The sequence below is a fragment of the Sciurus vulgaris genome (genome assembly GCF_902686455.1).
Source record: "Sciurus vulgaris genome assembly, chromosome: 19".
NCBI lineage: Eukaryota > Metazoa > Chordata > Mammalia > Rodentia > Sciuridae > Sciurus > Sciurus vulgaris.
The window spans coordinates 5,171,372-5,192,116 of NC_136480.1; the positions used below are offsets into that span (position 1 = coordinate 5,171,372).

Consider the following 20,745-nt stretch of genomic DNA (forward strand, 5'->3'; position numbering starts at 1 on the left):
TGCAGAAAAGGGAGACAGAGACTCTGAGGGAACAGGTAAACAAAAGGAAAAGAAAGCAAGAAAAGTAAAGAAATAAAAACAGATTTTTTTTATAAGGAGAAAAAAGAAAATCTACAGTATAACAGTCATATAGTGATGAAACCTTCCGGTGTTCAGTAGCCTGATGTATGAGAGGTACCTGACATTGAGCTTCAAGTCTCCAGCAGGTGTCTCAGGATGGGATTTGCCCCACCTAAAGATCGGAGCTCCGGCTTCCAGGATTATCCAAGATGGGTGCTCTGGCTTCCAAAAATGTTGGCAAATGGGGAGCTGCAGTTCACGGTGTGGCTGTGGTCAGCTGGAGGTCCTGGAGGCGGGATGTGGTTGGTCAGGCAGGGGTCCTGGAGGTCGGGTGTGTTTGGTGTGGTTGTGGGATCCTGGAGGCCGGGTGCAATCCATCAGTCTGGGGTTCCAGTGATAGGGTGCAGTCAGTTGGTCTGGGGGTCCTGGGGTCAGGGAGCAGTCAGTTGATGTGAGGGCCCCAGAGGCAGGGAGTGATCGGTTGGGCTGAGGGATCCTGGAGACGGGATCCTGCAAGGCCTGGCTGTTGTCTCAAAATGGTGGCAGCCACGTGTAATCAAACCTGCAGGTACTTTGACAGTGAACTTCCAGGCAGCAGCAGGCAGCTGGTGCTCCATTGGCAGTCGGCGATCCGTTTGCTGACTGTTGTCGGACCATCAGGAGGTGAACCTCATGCGTTGGGTGATGGAAAGGTGTAACCCACTCATATAGAAGTCAAGGGGAGTTGGGGAGTTGGGGAGATTTCCCCCTCTGTGGTCAGCTCTAAATATTTCCATCTGTCAGCCATGGTTTGGGAATCATGTCTCTAGTTTTTTTGTTGGTATTTTTTTCTGGCCCCTTAAGTAGGGCAATATTATTTCAATCCTATAAGTTCTTTCCTGGGAAAGATCTTAGCTAAATGGGCCACCAACAGATGTAAACCTAAGAAAAAGGTGTTTTACTTTAGCAATCTGCTCCTTGAATGGCTTTCTGAATTACTGCAAAATCTTGCAGTTCTGAGTTGATCTCTCAGAGATTAATGAGTGAAAGATTCTGTATGTATAGACATGTAATGCAGTTACAGAGTAAGGAGTCTGAAGAGTCAAAAACTAACTTGGATGCAAAAAGGAGCTGCCATTAATCTGCAAGTAGAGCATGACACCAAAAAAGGGATTTAATTTTTTTTTCCTTTGAAGCCACTACTGACAGTCATAGTGCTGCTTCTCTCTCAGCCCAAGGCAGCTACAAATCATCCTGCTCTGAGTTACGGAACCAAATACTGGCATGGAGGAAAAGAAATATCCCAAGAAAGTACCTTGATCTATAGAGAGCTAGGCAAAGAGGATGTGAGCTCTACTGTGCTTTATGGTCACTATTTGCCTTTGGAAAGAAAATCAGACTTTGTGAGCAGGGTTCAGTTTGCCACTACTGCACACAAATGAAATCTATCTGGGCTGTTGTCCTCCCTATTTTATTGCTGGGTTCTTATCCCAAGGTTTCAAAGAATGAAATCCACAGATGGTGGCACAGGACAAAAAATGAAAGAAATAAAATTAGATTTGAATCAGAGGAGAAAAGATGGAACTCCTGGTGATGTGTGGGGGGAAATGGCAGAAAGATTTCTGCTTGAGTATACTAGTTTGGGAACTGAAGGCTTCAGGGTAAAGGAATTCATCAGAATCCATGCTGAACAGACATTCAAAAGCACTGGGGTTAATTGTCAAAATCTATACTGTTCAGATGTTGGCAAGGTACCAATGAAATTGACATGGCCCATGGCTTTCTATTTGGCTGTGCACTTTGAGTCCTTAAGTCTGAATTGTATGTATCCTCCATTTGTGCCCACTCCATTTCCATTTTCCTGCCCCTCTAGGATTAATGAGTGGACAAGAATGCCTAATCACACAGGGATGCTCTTACATTGGAACAAATCTTATATGGGTCCCATTACACACCTCGCCTGACAATTAACCAGCCTATCATAATGGGGGTGAGGCAGAAAACCTGTCAATCACAAAGAAAAGAGGAGTGGGTTCCGGTACTATTAAATTATCACCTGGCAATGAAATAGTCCCTCCTTTTCAGATCCGACAGGATGAGTTTCAAGAAGCTGGACTAGAGGGTGGCTGCATTCCATGTCGCTCCAGGACTCAGGATTCAAGAAGAGCAGTTCTGAGAGACTGGGGACCAGCTCAGAGCTGCTGGGTGAGGCTTCCCCAGTGGGCGAGGCTCCCAGCCAGGGCGGTAGTTCCAGGTGGTAGGGAACTATGAGGAGCAGAGCTCCCCACCAAGACTTCCCGACCAGGTTGGTGGATCTGGAAACCCGGAAACGTCACAGAGGAGAACTGCCTGGTGAGGTTTCCCCACCAGGTAAGGCTTTCCTGCTGGGGCGGTAGAACCAGAGACCCAGGCCAAGACCAGCTGGGCCCCAGCCCACACTCTAGTGCCCCTTCGGCTGACCATCAGTCAACACATGTAGGCACCTCTGAGCACTAGCAGGGAATAAAACAAACTGGAGGCCACCACTCCTAGAGGGGCATCTTCCTTTGTGGGTCACTGCATTATCAAGTTCCTCTAAGGCTTCAGTCCACTGAAGGCTAGGACATGCGTTATTGGAAAACCATAAGTCAATAGGGGGAAAATTGAAATATCTCAGATTTTCACTACTAGAGGGGAAGATACCTGAGCAATATGAGAAAACGAGGGAAGAAAATCTCCCAAACAAACCTATATGCTACATCAATAAAATCCAAAGACAGCATGGCAGAAGAAATGTCAGAAATGGAGTTCAGAATGTACACAATTTAAATGATCAGAGAAGCAAATGATGAGATGAAAGAGCAAAAGCAGGCATTGAATGATCACAAAACTCACAGTTAAAAGAGCAAATGCAGGACGCAAAAGATTATTTTAATAAAGAGATAGAGATTCTGAAAAATAAAAACAGAAATCCTTGAAATGAAGTAAACAATAAACCAAATTAAAAACTCCATAGAGGCTATCTTTTCTCCATTGCATATTTTTGGCACCTTTGTCTAGTATTAGAAAGTTATATTTATTTGGGTTTGTGTCTGTGTCCTCTATTCTGTACCATTGATCTACCTTTCTATTTTGGTACCAATACCATGCCGTCTTTCTTACTATTGCTTTGTAATAAAGTTGAAGTTCGGGTATTGCGATACCCCCTGCTTCATTTTTCCTGCGAAGGATTGCTTTAGCTATTCTGGGTTTCTTATTCATCCAGATGAATTTCATGATTGCTTGCTCTATTTCTGTAAGGTACATCATTGGGATTTTAATTGGAATTGCATTGAATCTGTATAGCACTTTTGGTATTATGGCCATTTTGACAATATTAATTCAGCCTATCCAAGAACATGGGAGATCTTTCCATCTTCTAAGGTGTTCTTTAATTTCTTTCTTTAGTGTTCTGTAGTTCTCATTGTAGAGGACTTTCACCTCTTTTGTGAGATTGATTCCCAAGTATTTTATTTTTTTCGATGCTATCATGAATGGGGCAGTTTTCATAATTTCTCTTTCTGAGGATTCATCACTTATGTATAAAAATGCATTGGATTTATGAGCATTGATCTTGTAACCTGCTACTTTGCTGAATTCACTTATGAGTTCAACAAATAGTGCTGGGAGAATTGGAAATCCATATGCAACAGAATGAAACTAAACCCATATCTCTCACCCTGCACAAAACTCAACTCAAAATGGATTAAGGACCTTGGAATCAGACCAGAGACTCTGCAGATTATAGAAGGAAAAGTAGATCCCAATCTTCAACATGTCGGCCTAGGACCAGACTTCCTCAACAGGACTCCCATAGCACAAGAAATAAAAGCTAGAATCAACCACTGGGATAGATTCAAACTAAAAAGCTTTCTCTCAGCAAAGGAAACTATCAGTAATGTGAAGAAGGAGCCTACAGAGTGGGAGAATATCTTTGCCAATCATACTTCAGATAGAGCACTAATCTCCAGAATCTATAAAGAACTCAAAAAACTCTACTCCAAGAATACAAATAATCCAGTCGACAAATGGGATAAGGAAATGAATAGACACTTCACAGAAGAAGATCTACAAGCAATCAACAAACATATGGAAAAATGTTCAACATCTCTAGTAATAAGAGAAATGCAAATCAAAACCACCCTAAGATTCCATCTCACCCCAATTAGAATGGCGATTATCAAAAATACAAGCAACAGGTGTTGGCGAGGATGTGGGGAGAAAGGTACACTCATACATTGCTGGTGGGGCTGAAAATTAGTGCAGCCACTCTGGAAAGCAGTGTGGAGATACCTTAGAAAACTTGGAATGGAACCACCATTTGACCCAGCTATCCCACTCCTTGGTCTATACCCAAAGGACTTAAAATCAGCATACTACAGAGATACAACCACATCAATGTTCATAGCTGCTCAATTCACAATAGCCAGATTGTGGAACCAACCTAGATGTCCTTCAATTGATGAGTGGATAAAGAAACTGTGGTATATATATACACGATGGAATATTACTCTGCCATAAAGAATGATAAAATTATGGCATTTACAGGCAAATGGATGAAATTGGAGACCATCATGCTAAGTAAGATAAGCCAATCTCAAAAAATTAAAGGACGAATGATCTCGCTACTAAGTGGATGATGACACATAAGGGGGAGGGTGGGGGGAGTTAGTGTTAGGGTTAGGGTTAGGGTTAGAGTTAGGGAGGGGGACAAGAATGGAGGAAGAAAGGACTGTTTAGAGGGAAAAGAAGGGTGGGAGGGGTGGTGGAAAGTGAAAAAATAATAGAATGAATCAAACAACATTACCATATGTAAATTTATGATTATACAAATGGTATGCCTTTAACCCATGTACAAACAGACAAACAACATGTATCCCATTTGTTTACAATAAAAAAAGGGAAAAAAATCTCCATAGAAAGCATAACCAATAGGATAGAACACCTGGAAGAGAGAACCTCAGACATTGAAGACAAAATATTTAATATTGAAAACAAAGTTGACCAAGGAGAGAAGAGGGTAAGAAATCATAAACAATCTATAAGAATTATGGGATATCATGAAAAGGCCAAATGTAAGAATTATTGGGATTGAGAAAGGCACAGAAACAAACCAAAGGAATGATAATCTATTCAATGAAATAATATCAGAAAATTTCCCAACTCTGAAGAATGAAATGGAAAATCAAATACAAGAATCTTATAGGACTCCAAGTATACAAAATTACAACAGACCCACACCAAGGCACATTATAATGAAAATACCTAACATACAAAATAAAGATAGAATTTTAAAGGCTGGGAGGGGAAAAAAAACCAAATTACATGAGGGGGAAACCAATATGGGTATCAGCAGATTTCTCAAAATCCTTCCATGATAAACAAAAGCTAAAAATTTACAAATAGAAGGCCAGCAATGCAGAACATTCTCAGCAAAATATTCCATGAGGAAGAGATGAAAAACCACAATGTAAATCAGCAAAGGGAGGAACTACTCTAAAGGAATACTCAAATAAAGGAGAAACCAAGTCATGTTAAAAAACAAAAAGTAAGCCAAATTACCAGGAATACAAATCATATCTCAATAATAATCCTGCATGCTAATGGCCTGAACTCATCAATCAAAAGACGTAGACAGGAAGATTAGATAAAAGAGACACCCAACGATATGCTGCCTCCAAGAGATTTATCTCATAGAAAGAGATACCTACACACTAAAGGTGAAAGGATGGGAAAAAATATACCATGCACATGGACTCAGCAAAAAAGCTGGAGTATCTATCCTCATATCAGATAATGTGGACGTCAAGCCAAAGTTAGTCAGAAGGGATCAAGAAGGACATTTCATACTGCTTAAGGGAACCATAAATCAGCAAGATATAACAATCATAAATATCTGTTTCCCAAACAGTGGCTCATGCATGTACGTCCAACAAATACTTCTCAATTCCAGGAACAAAAGAGACCATAACACCATAATACTAGGTGCCATTAACACACCACTCTCACCACTGGACAGATCTTCCAAACAAAAACTGAACAACAAACTATAGATCTCAATAACACAATCGATAATTTAGACTTAACAGACATATAAATATGACATATAGAATATTTCATTCAATGAAGATCAAATAAGCTTTCTGCTCAGAAGCATATGAACCCTTCTTTCAAATAGGCCATATATTATGCCACAAAGCTACTATTAGCAAATACAAGAAGATAGCGATACTACCTTGTATTCTATTGGATCATAATGGATTGAAAATGGAAATAAATTACAAATAAAATTACAAATAAATAAATTCCAAAACCCTTATAGCACCAGCCTTTCTAAAAAAGCATCCTCAGAAACGAAGGACAGCAGGACCATCCTCTATTTATGAGTTTCTTTATGCATGTGCTCTTTGAACTGCATCTTCTCCTCAAGGACTATGTGAAACAATGACCCTGATTGTAATTCTATCCAGATGATCGTGGCCAATGGCTATGTCTTCAAAAGTACTTTGCTGATGACTGTACTGAAAAATGAATTATTAACTTCTTGGGATCACTTCTGGGGAATATAGCACATGTTTAACAACTGAGTGATGGATAAGTTCTTGGAACTGCCTTCTGAACAATAAATTATGAGATAGAATATATGCTCTCTGGGTTAAGTGAAGAAGGAGATATGCATGTTTTCTTAAATCTATTTATGTTGAGAATGTGAATAACAAACATGTTGTAGAAATTTTAATCATGTACCTTTTTGAGAAAATATAAGGATCCAACATTTCTATTTGGTGGGAGCAAGTAATTCCTATTAAGTGCATCTCAACTTCATGGCCTGGATTAGCCACCTATTAACACTTTGAGAGTGCACAGCACTTATTAACAAGTGCTTTAATGAGATGTATTTTGCCCAACTAAATATGCCAATACTGATTGCCATGAATTACCACATGATCCATCAAATTGTCCTTTTATTGATCTACTAAAAAGAATTGAATGCAGGCACTCAAGTGATCATACGAACACCAGTGCTAACAGTAGCATTATTAACAACAGAACCCAGTGGTAAAAACTCAATGTCCAAAAGCATATGGATATATAAGCAAAATATGTCCTGGGCACAGCATGGAATATTATTCAGCCTGGAACATAAAAACATATGAAAGAATAACTTGTAAACCTTGAAGACATTGTTCAAGTGAACTGTCATCACCAAATAATGTTTTGAGACTCAAAAGTTGAAGGTGAAGCTAAGAGTACAAATAGACACAGACAGAAAATACGATGGCAGGGGCTGAAGAAGGGGCACAGTGCGGTTCATATTTGATATACACAAAGGAATAGTTTAGGAAGAAGAAAAAGTGCTGGATATGGATGTTGACTGTTTTCACAATAATATGAACATGCTTACTGCCTCTGACATGCAGTCTTAGAAAGAATCAAAGTGCTAAATTTTGTTACATGCACCATAGCAAAATGAAAAGTCCCCTGTGTGGGACTATTTCATCTTTCATGGGTACATCTGTGGTGTCACTGGTGTAGCAGTCAAATTTATTTGGCAGTTGGGAACTTGGGGAGATTTCCCCCTTATCTGGTCTATTTTAGAAGTTCCCATCTATTCACCATGGTTGGGGAATCCTCTCAATCTCTATGTTTTTTGTTTGTTTGTTTGTACCTGTTACAGGCCCTTTAAGACATGAGCAGTACTGTGTGATCCTGTATACTGTTTTCCAGGAAAGATCTTGACAGATAGTGATGGTTTGAGTTCTTCTTTACCTATTTGTATTCATTTAAGTTATATCTTTGATCTCATTGCTCTGGCTAGAGTTTTGGGGCAATATTTAATAAAAGTCATGAAAGAGGGTATTCTTGCCTTGTTACAGTTTTTAGAGGAAATGCTTTTAATTTGTCTCTTTTTAGACTTCTATTGGCCTTGGCTTTAGCAAGTATAGCTTTTACAATGTTGAGGTATGCTCCTACTATCCCTACTTTTTCTAGTGTTTTGAACATGAAGGAGTGCTGCATCTTATCAAATGCTTTCTGCATCTTTTGAGATGATCATATGGTTCTTGTTTTTAGTCTATTGTTATGATTAATTACATTTATTGAAGCAACCCTGTATCACTTGGATAAACCATACTTGATCATGGTGCACCCTTTTTAATACACATTTGTATCCCTGTTCACTGATGACATGATTATATATTTAGAGGAACCTGGAAATTCCACCAGAAAACTCTTCAAACTCATAAGTGAATTCAGTAAAGAAGCAGGTTACAAGATCAATGCTCATAAATCCAATGCATTTTTATACATAAGTGATGAATCTTCAGAAAGAGAAATTAGGAAAACTACCCCATTCACAATAGCCTTGAAAAAAATAAAATACTTCGGAATCAATCTCACAAAAGAGGTGAAAGACCTCTACAATGAGAACTACAGAACACTAAAGAAAGAAATTAAAGAACACCTTAGAAGATGGAAAGATCTTCCATGTTCTTGGATAGGCAGAATTAATATTGTCAAAATGGCCATACTACCAAAAGTGCTACACAGATTCAATGCAATTCCAAGTAAAATCCCAATGATGTACCTCACAGAAATAGAACAAGCAATTATGAAATTCATCTGGAAGAATAAGAAACCCAGAATAGCTAAAGCAATCCTCAGTAGAAAGAACGAAGCAGGGGGTATCGCAATACCAGAACTTCAGCTCTATTAGAAAGCAATAGTAACAAAAACGGCATGGTATTGGTACCAAAGTAGACAGGTAGATCAATGGTACAGATAGAGGACATAGACACAAACCCAAATAAATACAATTTTCTCATACTAGACAAAGCTGCCAAAAATATGCAATGGAGAAAGGATAGCCTCTTCAACAAACGGTGCTGGGAAAACTGGAAAACCACATGCAACAGAATGAAACTAAATCCCTATCTCTCACCATGCACAAATCTCAACTCAAAATGGATCAAGAACCTCGGAATAAGACCAGAGACCCTATATCTTATAGAAGAAAAAGTAGGTCCAAACCTTCAACATGTTGGCTTAGGATCAGACTTCCTTAACAAGACTCCCATAGCACAAGAAATAAAAGCTAGAATCAACCACTGGGATAGATTCAAACTAAAAAGCTTTCTCTCAGCAAAGGAAACTATCAGTAATGTGATGAAAGAGCCTACTGAATGGGAGAAAATCTTTGCCATGCATACTTCACATAGAGCACTAATCTCCAGAATCTATAAGGAACTCAAAGATCTCTGCACCAAGAATACAAATAACCCAATTGACAAATGGGCTAAGGAAATGAACAGACACCTCATAGAAGGAGATCTAAAAAAGTCAACAGATATATGAAAAAATGATCAACATCTCTAGTAATAAGAGAAATGCAAATCAAAACTACCCTAAAATTCCATCTCACCCCAATAAGAATGTCGATTATGAAGAATACAAGCAACAATAGGTGTTGGCGAGGATGTGGGGAAAAAGGTACATTCATACATTGCTGGTGGGGTTGCAAACTAGTGCAGCCACTCTGGAAAGCAGTGTGGAGATTCCTTAGAAAACTTGGAATGGACCCACCATTTGACCCAGCTATCCCACTCCTTGGCTTATACCCAAAGGACTCAAAATCAGCATACTACAGAGATACAGCCACAACAATGTTCATAGCTGCTCAATTCACAATAGCCAGATTGTGGAACCAACCTAGATGCCCTTCAGTTGATGAATGGATAAAGAAACTGTGGTATATATATACAATGGAATATTATTCAGCCATAAAGAATGATAAAATTATGGCATCTGCAGGCAACTGGATGAAATTGGAGACCATCATGCTAAGTGAGATAAGCCAATCTCAAAAATCCAAAGGAGGAATGATCTTTCTGATCAGTAGATGATGACCCACAGTGGGTGGGTGTGAAGAAGGTAAGAATGGAGGAAAGAGGAACTGTGTAGAGGGAAGAGGGGGGTGAGAGGGGTGGGGGGAGGAAAAAGTAACAGAATGGATCACACACTATTATCCTCTGTAAAAGTATGATTACACAAATGGTATACGTTTACTTCATGTACAAACAGAGAAACGGTACATATCCCATTTGTGTACAATAAAAATAAATTTTAAAAAATAAATAAAGTCATATGAAGGACAAAAAGTAGTTTTACTCACAGTAACTAATATTAATTTATCACGTTTATGTATACAACAATAATAGCTTCACTTGTTCACATACAGATATCTCCGAAATGCTAATCCTGGGGCAGATATGAAGCTGCCACTATGTGTTCCACCAGTGAAGTGAAGAAAGAGACAACTCACTGTGCATCAAATTCCTACTATCTATGACATCAGCCCCACCTTACACATGAATAAACAGAGCTTCTGAGAGGTTAAAAATGTATTCGAGGCTCTATAACTATATAAAAAGCCAGAATTCAAATGCATGTTGATCCCCTCCAGATCTTAGTCCACTAACATTTATTCTATATTAGTCACTACATCTGATAACCTCCATGAAGGCTTTTATAAAGCCAATAACTGAGACCTACTCCCCAGAGTTTCTTGTTTAACTTAATGGAGCTACAGCCTGGGTATCAGTGTATTGGTCAGTAATCTTTAAAATTAGAGATGACATCATTTTTTAATTAAAAAATTAGGGAAAGTTAAAGAGAGACTGAGCTCACCTCCCAAAAGTCACACACAGAGCCCATGTTAGATCAAGGGTGTGGATCTGCACCTCTCTATTCCTCCAAAGAACTATTCATGTCTCCACAAAGACTCCAAAAAGTTGAGGGGAAAATAGCTAACCCTCTGTCATGGCTCAACCCACAAGCTTCCCAGGGAATAAGTGTCTATCAGAGACAGGAATCCAGGAGGCACCTTGATGATCAATGGGACATGCCATGCCAAGGAGTAAGGCAGTGCCCAGTTCACCAAAGGCAGAGGAGTGGCTGGGCCAGGATGGGGTCTGCATGTGGGGACAAACGTTCAACAGCACATGAAGCCCTGGTCTTCCTCCTCCCAAGATGAGTCTTGCCTAATTGTGCCTATGCTGGAATGCTTGTTCAACTACTTAGGCTCCTCTCCTACTTTATATATTTCTCTCACATGCTTTAAAGTCCTCATGCTTTGGCATTTGTTTTAAACTTCTATGGTTTTTAAACTTCCCCAGGTCCACTCATGTGGAATTTTAGCATGCAGAGGTTTCAGTTTCCATTGTATACATTCCACTTACTTCAACTTTTCAATTATCTCTAGAAAATATATTATTTCATGGATCACATCTGTATTAATCCTTCACAATTTGAAAATGATTGTGATAAAGAAATATCTTCTGATTCAAACATCCAGAACATCAGTGGGTCTTCTTGAAATTATTCTACTTTCTTTTGTTATCAGGTCACAGGGATCTAGTTGGACTTTAATGCTTAATAAAACTTCATATGAAGTACACAGGAATCTGGGTCTAATTTTACATGGATTCTCTCAGAGAAGGTGCAGGCCTCCCCCTACCTACATTCATGAGGAGGACGGCTGATCATGCAGGTCTCTTACAACAGACTCCCAGCTCAGGTCCTGCCTCAGCTCTAAGTCCAACCTGCCTGGGATCTCCTCAACCTGTGACCTTCAGCTCTGGCCCTACTTTTTTATTTTTGATTTTATATTTGATTAATTTTAATATTTTACTCAGGGCTTGAAACATGAATCTACCAGTTTGGAATTGGTGGCATATGGAACAAGCACTACCCAGAAACCAGGTGATCCATATGAGAAAAACTTTGTAATAGGGCCCATCACACACTGTGGTGAGGATTCTCATAGACACTGGGAAACCATGGGGGCAGTGTGCCAGGAACACCTCACCCCAAAGTAGAGGCAAATAGTTGTGGAATGGGTTTGGATGAATTAGATCTGAGGATCAGAATGAGAGTAACTGGAGCTGTCAACCTGATGGGGACTTGATCCCAATCAAGATTCCTCCCGAGATGTGTCCAGGGAACTTAGAGAAAAGTTTGAAGCCCAGTTCTCCCAGGACTGCTCTTATCCACCAGAGAAGAAAGTAAAATTAAGAGACAAGTGATGTGCTGCACTGGGGAACTAGAGTTCTCTGTTGTACAGTGGGATCTTGTCATCTTTTCACAGACATTATAATTACAGGGCTGCAGAGACAGGACTTAAAGACATCCTTTCCTAAAACTCATAGCAGCTTGGATTCCTCTAGCTGCACACAGTCCTGCCCTGCCTCAGCCATCTGGGTAAGTGTCTCTGTGTCCTCAGATGCAGAATTAGTGTGTGGGTGGGTCCTAGAAAGGCTTTGAAAGGAGGGAATTTGAGGATACTAGTAAGGTGGAAGAGACATCAGCTCCAACAGTCCTCCTCATTCCAGAGGACTGTGCTCTGTACAGTACAATGAGGATATATTCTCTAAGAATGTTTGCTTCTTTAATTCAGATTCTCCTAAAATTAGTCAATTTTTTCATAGCAAACATCAATTTTAGTTTTCCATTTGTTTTAAATGTAATGACTTCTACTGACATAACTTACATATGATATGTCACCTATAGATTTTAAACAATACTTATTTGTATATATATTATAAGACATCAGTTTTAACACACCTAGAATTTTGCTTCTGTCAAATTCATAACACTAATGGAACTATAAAGTGACTTCTATACTTTGAGTAATTATAAGTTTTAAAATCTTTAGAAGGAAATGAAGTTCTATGTTCAAAACCTCATTTCATGAAAGAGAATATCACTTTGAAATAAACTATTTACATTTTCTCCTGAAGTCTTAGGATTCAACTTAACTTCACAAATTAAAAATTCCCTGATCCTGCACTCTGTTAGGAAATACCAAATGAGAGGATCATGATGACAGGCTTTTGAAGTACATTAATCATTTTTAAAACTCAAATGAACATGCTGGTAGTTTCTGAGTCCTGGATCTAAAACACCCAGGAATATAATTCCCAAGTCTGGAGAACTTGTTCATTAGTCCTTTATGTTTTGTTCTCTAAAATAAATATATATAACCTTTCCAATTTCTGTCACAATGCCTGAATCTGGATTCGGTTAGACAAACATTTATGTCAGTAGAATCCCTTCCCTCCCTGGTCATTGGACTTAACTTTCACATTTTTTCCCAACCTCAAATTGTCATGTTTTCAGCATGAACAGATACATATGAACCTATCTCCTTTTCTTGTCACTAAAACACAAAGAACAAGATGATACAGGAATGCCAAAACTGTTCAGCAGAAAACCAGGTCTTGAATTGTACATCACTATATCAATCAGGGAGATGGACTTCCCTGCAAGGCTGTTTGGGTTTCCCAGTAATGACAGCTTGGGGTCTTCAAAGAAGCCCCTCTGAGGTTTCCTGATTCTTTACTTTAAAAGAACACTTTCATTTCTAGTAGCTTTGCTCAGGAGAAATTTAAAATAGTGTTAACATATCATAGCTGTAAGTGTGAACCCTGAATTGTACCTTACAACCCCGAAAATTTACAAACATGACAGACAGCTCTCACCTCTACTTCTCACACATGGCTGCCATTCATTTGGCCAAATATTGTCCAGGGTTTTCCTCATGATATTGCTGGAGGTTTTGTACTTCACAGCAGATGTTCCACAGGACTGACAGCTGCTGGGTGATGGTTTTGCCTTCCTGAGGTGTCAGTCATTTCTCCCTAAAGCTCTCCATCCAGTCCCAGCATAAGTAGTGCCACAAGGCAGAGGGTGCTGCCTCCATGAACCTCAGCCCCAAACCCCCTTCCTTGAACCCAAAACAGTCTCACTTTCTTGATCCCTTTTTTTTTTTTTTTTTTTCATTTTTACCTTAGTGAATAGAAGGGGAGGATGGGGTGAATTGGCAATAGTGGTGAAGCTGAGCTGTGTGATAATGACAAAACAAAGCATGTGAGGCTGCACGTGCATAGCCAAGTGGTGAGTAAATAGTAGAATTTATCTGTCATCTCATCCCTAAACAGAGGCAGGATGATACTCACACTGCAGATGAGAAAACAGATATGTCCTCCTTTCACTACTTCACCCTGTAATCTGCCCACCCAAAAGGTCCTAAAAATATAAACTTGCAATGTGGCTTGCAGAGCAGAGTCCTTCTCCTGTGATTCTCTCTGCTTCTCTGCTTTTGTCCTGACCTCCAGCTCATGTCCACTGCCTGAGCAGTTCTCACTAGTTTAAGGGAACATGGATTATGATGCATGTATCATTCGGTCCCTCATGATTTTGGCAATTCCTTGATCCAGATAAGGAGAGTCTTGACCATGAGTGTTGCCAGGGTTCACTATCACCCCTAACAAACAAAAGTGCTGATTTTTTTGGAAGTTTTTCTTTTCATGTGTGAGCTGTTTTACTCATCTTCTCACTTAGCCTTTCCTTCCTCTTACCAGATGTGGGTTTTTCGAATGTCACCTATTTCAGAATTTCATGTTAGATTTCCTGTGATCTACATATACTTACATGCAGAGAATGCCCAATCTGGGAACAGCTTGATTTCTCCAGTGTGTGAAGTACAATATTAGAACCTAGTACAAAAGATTATCCAGGTACCAAACTGGCAGGATCACTCTGTAGACCACATTTTGAAGAGTATTTCTCACGTCACCCCACTGATGGCAGAGAGTTTGTGTTCTGGCCTCTGATCTCCTAGACTGTGCTGTGTTAGGACTGAGTGTGGGAGGCACAAGCTGGGAAGGAACAGGCCACAGGATTTGTCTTATCTTTATAAATGGTTCCCATTCCCCAGGACATTCTCTAACAACAATGGTACATCAGCATGCATTTTACTACAGACCTTTCTTTACAACACCACTATGACATATTTACATTGTTTTAATTATCTATACTTGACATGCATCACGTAACGATAGGATTGTTTGTGGTTCCAAACTGGAGATAGCAGGATATTTTTCTGTGGTTTCTCCTGTCATTACATGGAAGAAATTCATTGTGCTCAGGGTTATATCAAATTGCATCACATTTTTAATGCATATTATCAAGAAAGATTCTAAGTTTTTACTGATAGTAAGAGAGAAATTTACTTTCAGAAAACAGTTTTCCATTAGTTTTAAGGCAATGAACAAACAAATCCATTAATTCCCGAGTATTATTGCAAATTCATGTCACCTGTATACTCCTGCTTTTCATTACTCCTGTTTGTAGCACTGCAGATTCCTAGATCACACTGAACTTAACATCATTCAGTGGACATGAACCACAAGTGATTAAAACATGTTATTCAGTAAGTGTTATAATGATTGGTTTGTGTAAGGCTCAAATGTTCAGAATTAAAACAGTTCCTCTATTTCACAGAAATGATATGACAGACTGAAAATTTTGTTTTGTTGTATTTCATAATACACTTTTTTATTGAGAAAGGTAATTTTGAAACTTTTTTTTAACCCAGGGTGCTTAACCACTGGGTCACATTCCCAGCTCATTTTATTTTTTATTTGCTAAGTTACTGAGGCTGGCCTTGAACTTGTGATTCTCCTATCTCAGACTCCTGAGTAAATGGGATTACAGGCATATGACAATGCAAATGGCCTAGAACAATTTTTAAAAGTTATTTATTATATGCTAATATGAATCCATATTTAAACATACTATAAAAATATCCATATGATATTTGACTCTTGCAAAATAAATTTATAAGAATGGGCATATGCCATTTATATGTACACAGATGTTACAAAATAAGAGAACTACTTGTGATCAAATGTGACCCATAAAAGCTTAGGTACATATAAATATTTGATTTATAAGTCTTTATTCTTTTTTCTGGACTGCTCATGGGAAACCACACCAAAACACCAAGTGAGTAAATGCAGAAAAGTGTGTCACTTTACCTGATCATCACTTAAGAATAAGGTGCTTTTTCCTAGTGATGGTGGAGAGTTTTCATTTCCCACAAATACTGCATGTTGGTGCTCACGCAATGAAGATGGAAAAATCAGTCACACAGAAACCAAAAACAGAAAAGTTTCCTAGGAAGGGAATGAGATAGGCAATGGGTGAGGAATGCCAGAAACGGTTCAGAGGAAAAAGTAACTCAGATTTTATAGCACATAGTGTGATTACAGTTTATAATAATTAGTTATTCAAAATAACCAGAGAAGACTTTGCCAGTTTCAAACATAAAAATGACAATATTGGGGAAGATGGAAATTGCCCTGATTGGAACACTACACACTGTATACACATGTTGAATTATAATGTTGGGCCCCATATCCAAATACACATACTAGATTCCAATTTAAAATTAAACTAAGCAAAAATAAACCCTTCAAAGTTTTAACAAAGTAGCTCCATCACCTCGGATTTTTAAATGGCATCCCATGTTCATGTACATTTAACTTTTGTTTCTCTTAGTATCTAACTTATGCATCTACATGTTCTAAAATGTCGTGAAATGATTTAGCCTCACATTCATGATTGATTTTCTGATGACTAATTTTTCAATATGTGGCTGTAAGTGGTTTAAAATGTATACCTACTATTTCAACCCTTGAATTAAAGCACAAACATGCCTTGTATAGGAAATATTCCATTAGTAGATCAAAATTGAATTTTCTTTATCAAGTTTATGCTTGGGCCTCTGAACTGGAGAACTTTTTACTTCATGGAGAAGAAAATTGGGAATCTGTTGGATTTCCTTCTTTCAGGCTTGGACCAAATGATTTTTCTTTAATGAAAACCTTATAATGGAATGACTCTGAATCAATTTTAACTGACTTTAATTACCACCCAAATTCCAGATGACTGAGTAGAAAACATTATAAGTGTTTCTACTAATATTTGATAACTGGACATGGCTAACATAGGATAGCTATTCTGATAATGAAAATAACAGGTATGTAAGATGGATAGATACACTGGAGATTAAAACACAGTCCTAAAATACCACAAAGATCTTTCTACATATATTGCTAAAATGTTCTAACATTTTGAAAAATTTTTGAGGCAGCAACAGAGATAGTCTTTATTAAAAGAATGGAATTAAATCTCCCAAGTCATATATCTGAGGAACTGCATAATTTTAAAATAATGGACAATATTTCTAGAGATCATTATATGTCAAAAACACTTCCATATTTGGTACTTCATCTTCTTTCACACATAATAGCTCTAGAATTCAGATAATATGATTGCCCATATTTTATAGATGAGATGATCAGGGTTGACCATCACAGACTGCTCAAGGTCACAAGGAACTAAATGGAAGATCATAGATGCAAATTCAAACAATGTGTCTTAGAATATGTACTTCTAAATTTTGACTCAGTTGATGCATTAAAGATGTTAGGTCTGATAATAAACCAGAATAAAAACAGCTCTGCAATAATACCTATGTGTATACCTCCTTCATTGAGATCCATTACTTGAGAGAGTTGGAATTCTCTACTATTATGCAACCCCCCCCAATTGAATTCACCAAAAAGTGGAGAGTTTTCATTATACACCTGTGGCTTAGTCAAGAAAGGAAAGATGAAAACCAAGTGAGAAACTACCCCAGAAAACCTCAGGATGAGATTATAATCAAAAACTATTTGAATAATATATGATAATTCTGAACATACAGGAAAGCTAGTGAACAGTGGGAGTCCAACAGTCATTATATAATCCAGACCTGATTTGGTAATAATAGGAAAATGGCACCTGTAGGACATCAGAGAGAATTCAGTGCTGAAGTGGGAAAAGTGTGTTGGAATGAATCCTCACATTTCTTGATGGTTATAGTACAGGGTGAGATTGATGAAGGTGTTACTATTTGAAATAAAATTTTTTTCTTCATTTTCCCCTAAGATATATACTATATGATTCCTTGCCCAAAAGATGAAAGATACCAATGAGCTATCTGATCATATTAGCATAAGAAATGCATTTTTCTCTGAGGTGGGCATTGGGATCTCAGCCAACACCTTCCTTCTTCTCTTCCACATCTTCAGGTTCCTTCTCCAGCACAAGCTCAAGCCCACCAACCTCATCATTGGGCTATTGGCCCTAATTCACATAGGAATGCTGATAATTATGGGTTACATAGCTACTAATGTTTATGTGTCTCAGGACTTTTGGGATGACATCAAATGTAAATCAATCATCTACTCGCACAGGTTTTTGAGGGGCTTCTCCATTTGTGCCACCTGCCTGTTGAGTATCCTTCAGGCCATCACCCTCAGCCCCAGAAGCTCCTGCTTGGCAAAGTTCAAACATAAATCTCCACATCAGACCCTGTGCTCCCTTGTGTTCTTGTGGGCGTTCTACATGTCCTTGAGTGCTCAGTTCTCATTCTCTTCTACTGCCATCCCCAATGTGACCTCACGTGGTCTTGTCTTTATTGCTGAATCCTGCAAAATTTTACAAATGAGTTACTTCCTCAGGCATTTATTTTCCATATTGGGTGTATTCCGGGATGGCTTCCTTATAGGGCTCATGGCCCTCTCAAGTGGGTACATGGTGGTTCTCTTGTGCAGGCATAAGAGGCACTTCCAGAACCTTCACAGTCTGTCTTCAAAAGCATCCCATGTAGAGAGGGCCACCTGTACCATCCTGCTGCTCATGAGTTTCTTTACCCTCATGTACTGTTTGGACTGCACCTTCTCATCCTCAAGAACTGTGTGGAACAATGACCATGTTTGTCATTCTATCCAGATGATGTTGTCCAATGCCTATGCCACAACCAGTCCTTTCTTGCTCCTCTCTTCTGAAAAACAGATTATTAACTTCTTGAAATCATTTTTGGGGAAGATAGCACAAATTTAATGACTGAGGGAAGGATAAGTTGTTTTAATGTGCTAATACAGTGGATTCTGAACAAGAAATCAAGGCATAGAATATATGCTCTGTAGAATAAGTGAATATGGAGATGTGCATGTTGTGTTAAATTTGTTTAGTTTGAGAAATGTGAATAACAAATATGTAATTGAAACATCAATCATGTACCTGTTTGAGGTAACACAGTGGCCCAATGTATTTGCTTGGTGTCAGCAAGTGATTCTTATGAATCTCACCTTCATGGTCTGCCTGGGTTAGTCACTTACTAACACATTGAAAGCGTACAGCACTTTTTAATAAGTTCTTTTATTAACTGTATTTTGCCAACTAAATATGTCAATAATTATTTCCCTGAATTACCACCTGGCCCATCAGTTTCCATGAACTGATCTGCTAAAATCTGAATGTAGGGACTCAAGTTATCATATGTACACCAGTATTCATAGTAGCATTACTAAAAATAGCCCATGGTGGAAACAAGTCAATGTCCCAAAGCATATGAATGGCCTGGTCACTACATGGAATATAACTCAACCTGGAACAGAAAAATAAATGCTTGAGGGAGTTTTTGTGAACCTTGAAGTCATTATTTCAAGTAAACTGTCGATCACAAAAGAGCCAATGCTAGAACTGGGTTTCTGGCTCAGTGGTAGAGGGTTTGCCTGACACATGTGGGTCACCATGTTCCATCCCCAGCACCACATAATAATAAATAAAATAAAGGCGTTGTGTCTTTCTACAACGAGAAAGAGTTTTCTAGACCCAATTCTATAGAACTCTAATGTAGAATGTGGAACTGAGAGTAGAAACTTATACAGCCAGAAAACAGAATATCGGTTACCAGGGAGGGACTGAGGAGGAAAGTCAGTGAGGAATTCTTATTTGATAGCTACAGAGGGAGAGTTTGAGAAGGAAAAAGAAGTGCTGGTGATGGATGGTTACTGTTTTCCCAACAGTATGAAAGTGCTTACTGACTCTGACCTGTGCTCTTAAAATCAAAAGGGTAATTTTTTTGTTCCGTGCACCTTCGCATAATTTAAAAATGCCCAGTGATCTCCGTTAGTTAAGTGAAATGCACCAGACACAAAAGGACAAACACCACATGCTCTCATTCATTTGTAGAAAGTAATAAGTAAATCTAGTAGAAGAGAATGGAATAGTGGTCACCAGAGGATGGGAAGAGCAGGGAGAGGACAGATGGCAAGATTGCAGTGAGGGGCACCAAGAACAGAGTGCAGGAATCCCTTCTGGTACTTCTTTGGCACAGCAGGGTACGTATTATTTAAAATGAACTAAAATGTGCTTCAAAATGAGCTTACCAACACAAAAATAATTCATAGTTGAAGAGATGGAAATACTTATTACTATGATCTCATTACTACAACTTACGTACATGTAATGAATTACAAGGTACCCCATAAAAATGCACATATAAAAAATATGTCTTTAAAAGCATTTCCAGTGATCTTATAAAGAACTATGGTGTAAATAATAGGGAAAATTGTGCGGGGAGTAGGTGTATGGAAACTCTCTTCTGCATGCTAAATTAACTTGCAAATGTAACCCTGTTTCAGGAAAACAATGCCTATCTACTAAAATGAACAGTACACACTGGGGGGTTCTCATACCTCAGCTATAGGCTATCCCTCAATGACCCTCACCCAGAGGCACAAATACCTGTGCCCTTGGATATAATGACCAAAAACAACACTGTCTTCTTTTTCCTGTATTTCCCTATGAGGTTTTGGTGGTCCTTTGGTGAGATATAGAAGGTTCAGTGGTCCACTTTCGAAATATTGCATTTTCACTTTAATTGTCAAATCATTGAGGATATAAGAATATTAGCCAAAGAGGAAACAGAACGAATGGTTACCAGCAGGTAAT

At 38.6% G+C, this 20,745-nt stretch overlaps 1 protein-coding gene across 1 annotated transcript; it reads left to right on the plus strand.

Annotated features, from left to right (window-relative positions):
• Positions 1-13,320: 13,320 nt before the first annotated feature.
• Positions 13,321-18,849, plus strand: LOC306650490 (vomeronasal type-1 receptor 90-like; the record flags this gene model as incomplete). The annotated part of the gene is made up of 1 exon (XM_079122496.1): positions 13,321-18,849. Exon 1 carries the CDS (start codon positions 17,923-17,925, stop codon positions 18,847-18,849), a length of 927 nt encoding a protein of 308 aa, XP_078978622.1. The 5' UTR covers positions 13,321-17,922.
• Between the last annotated feature and the right edge of the window lie 1,896 nt (positions 18,850-20,745).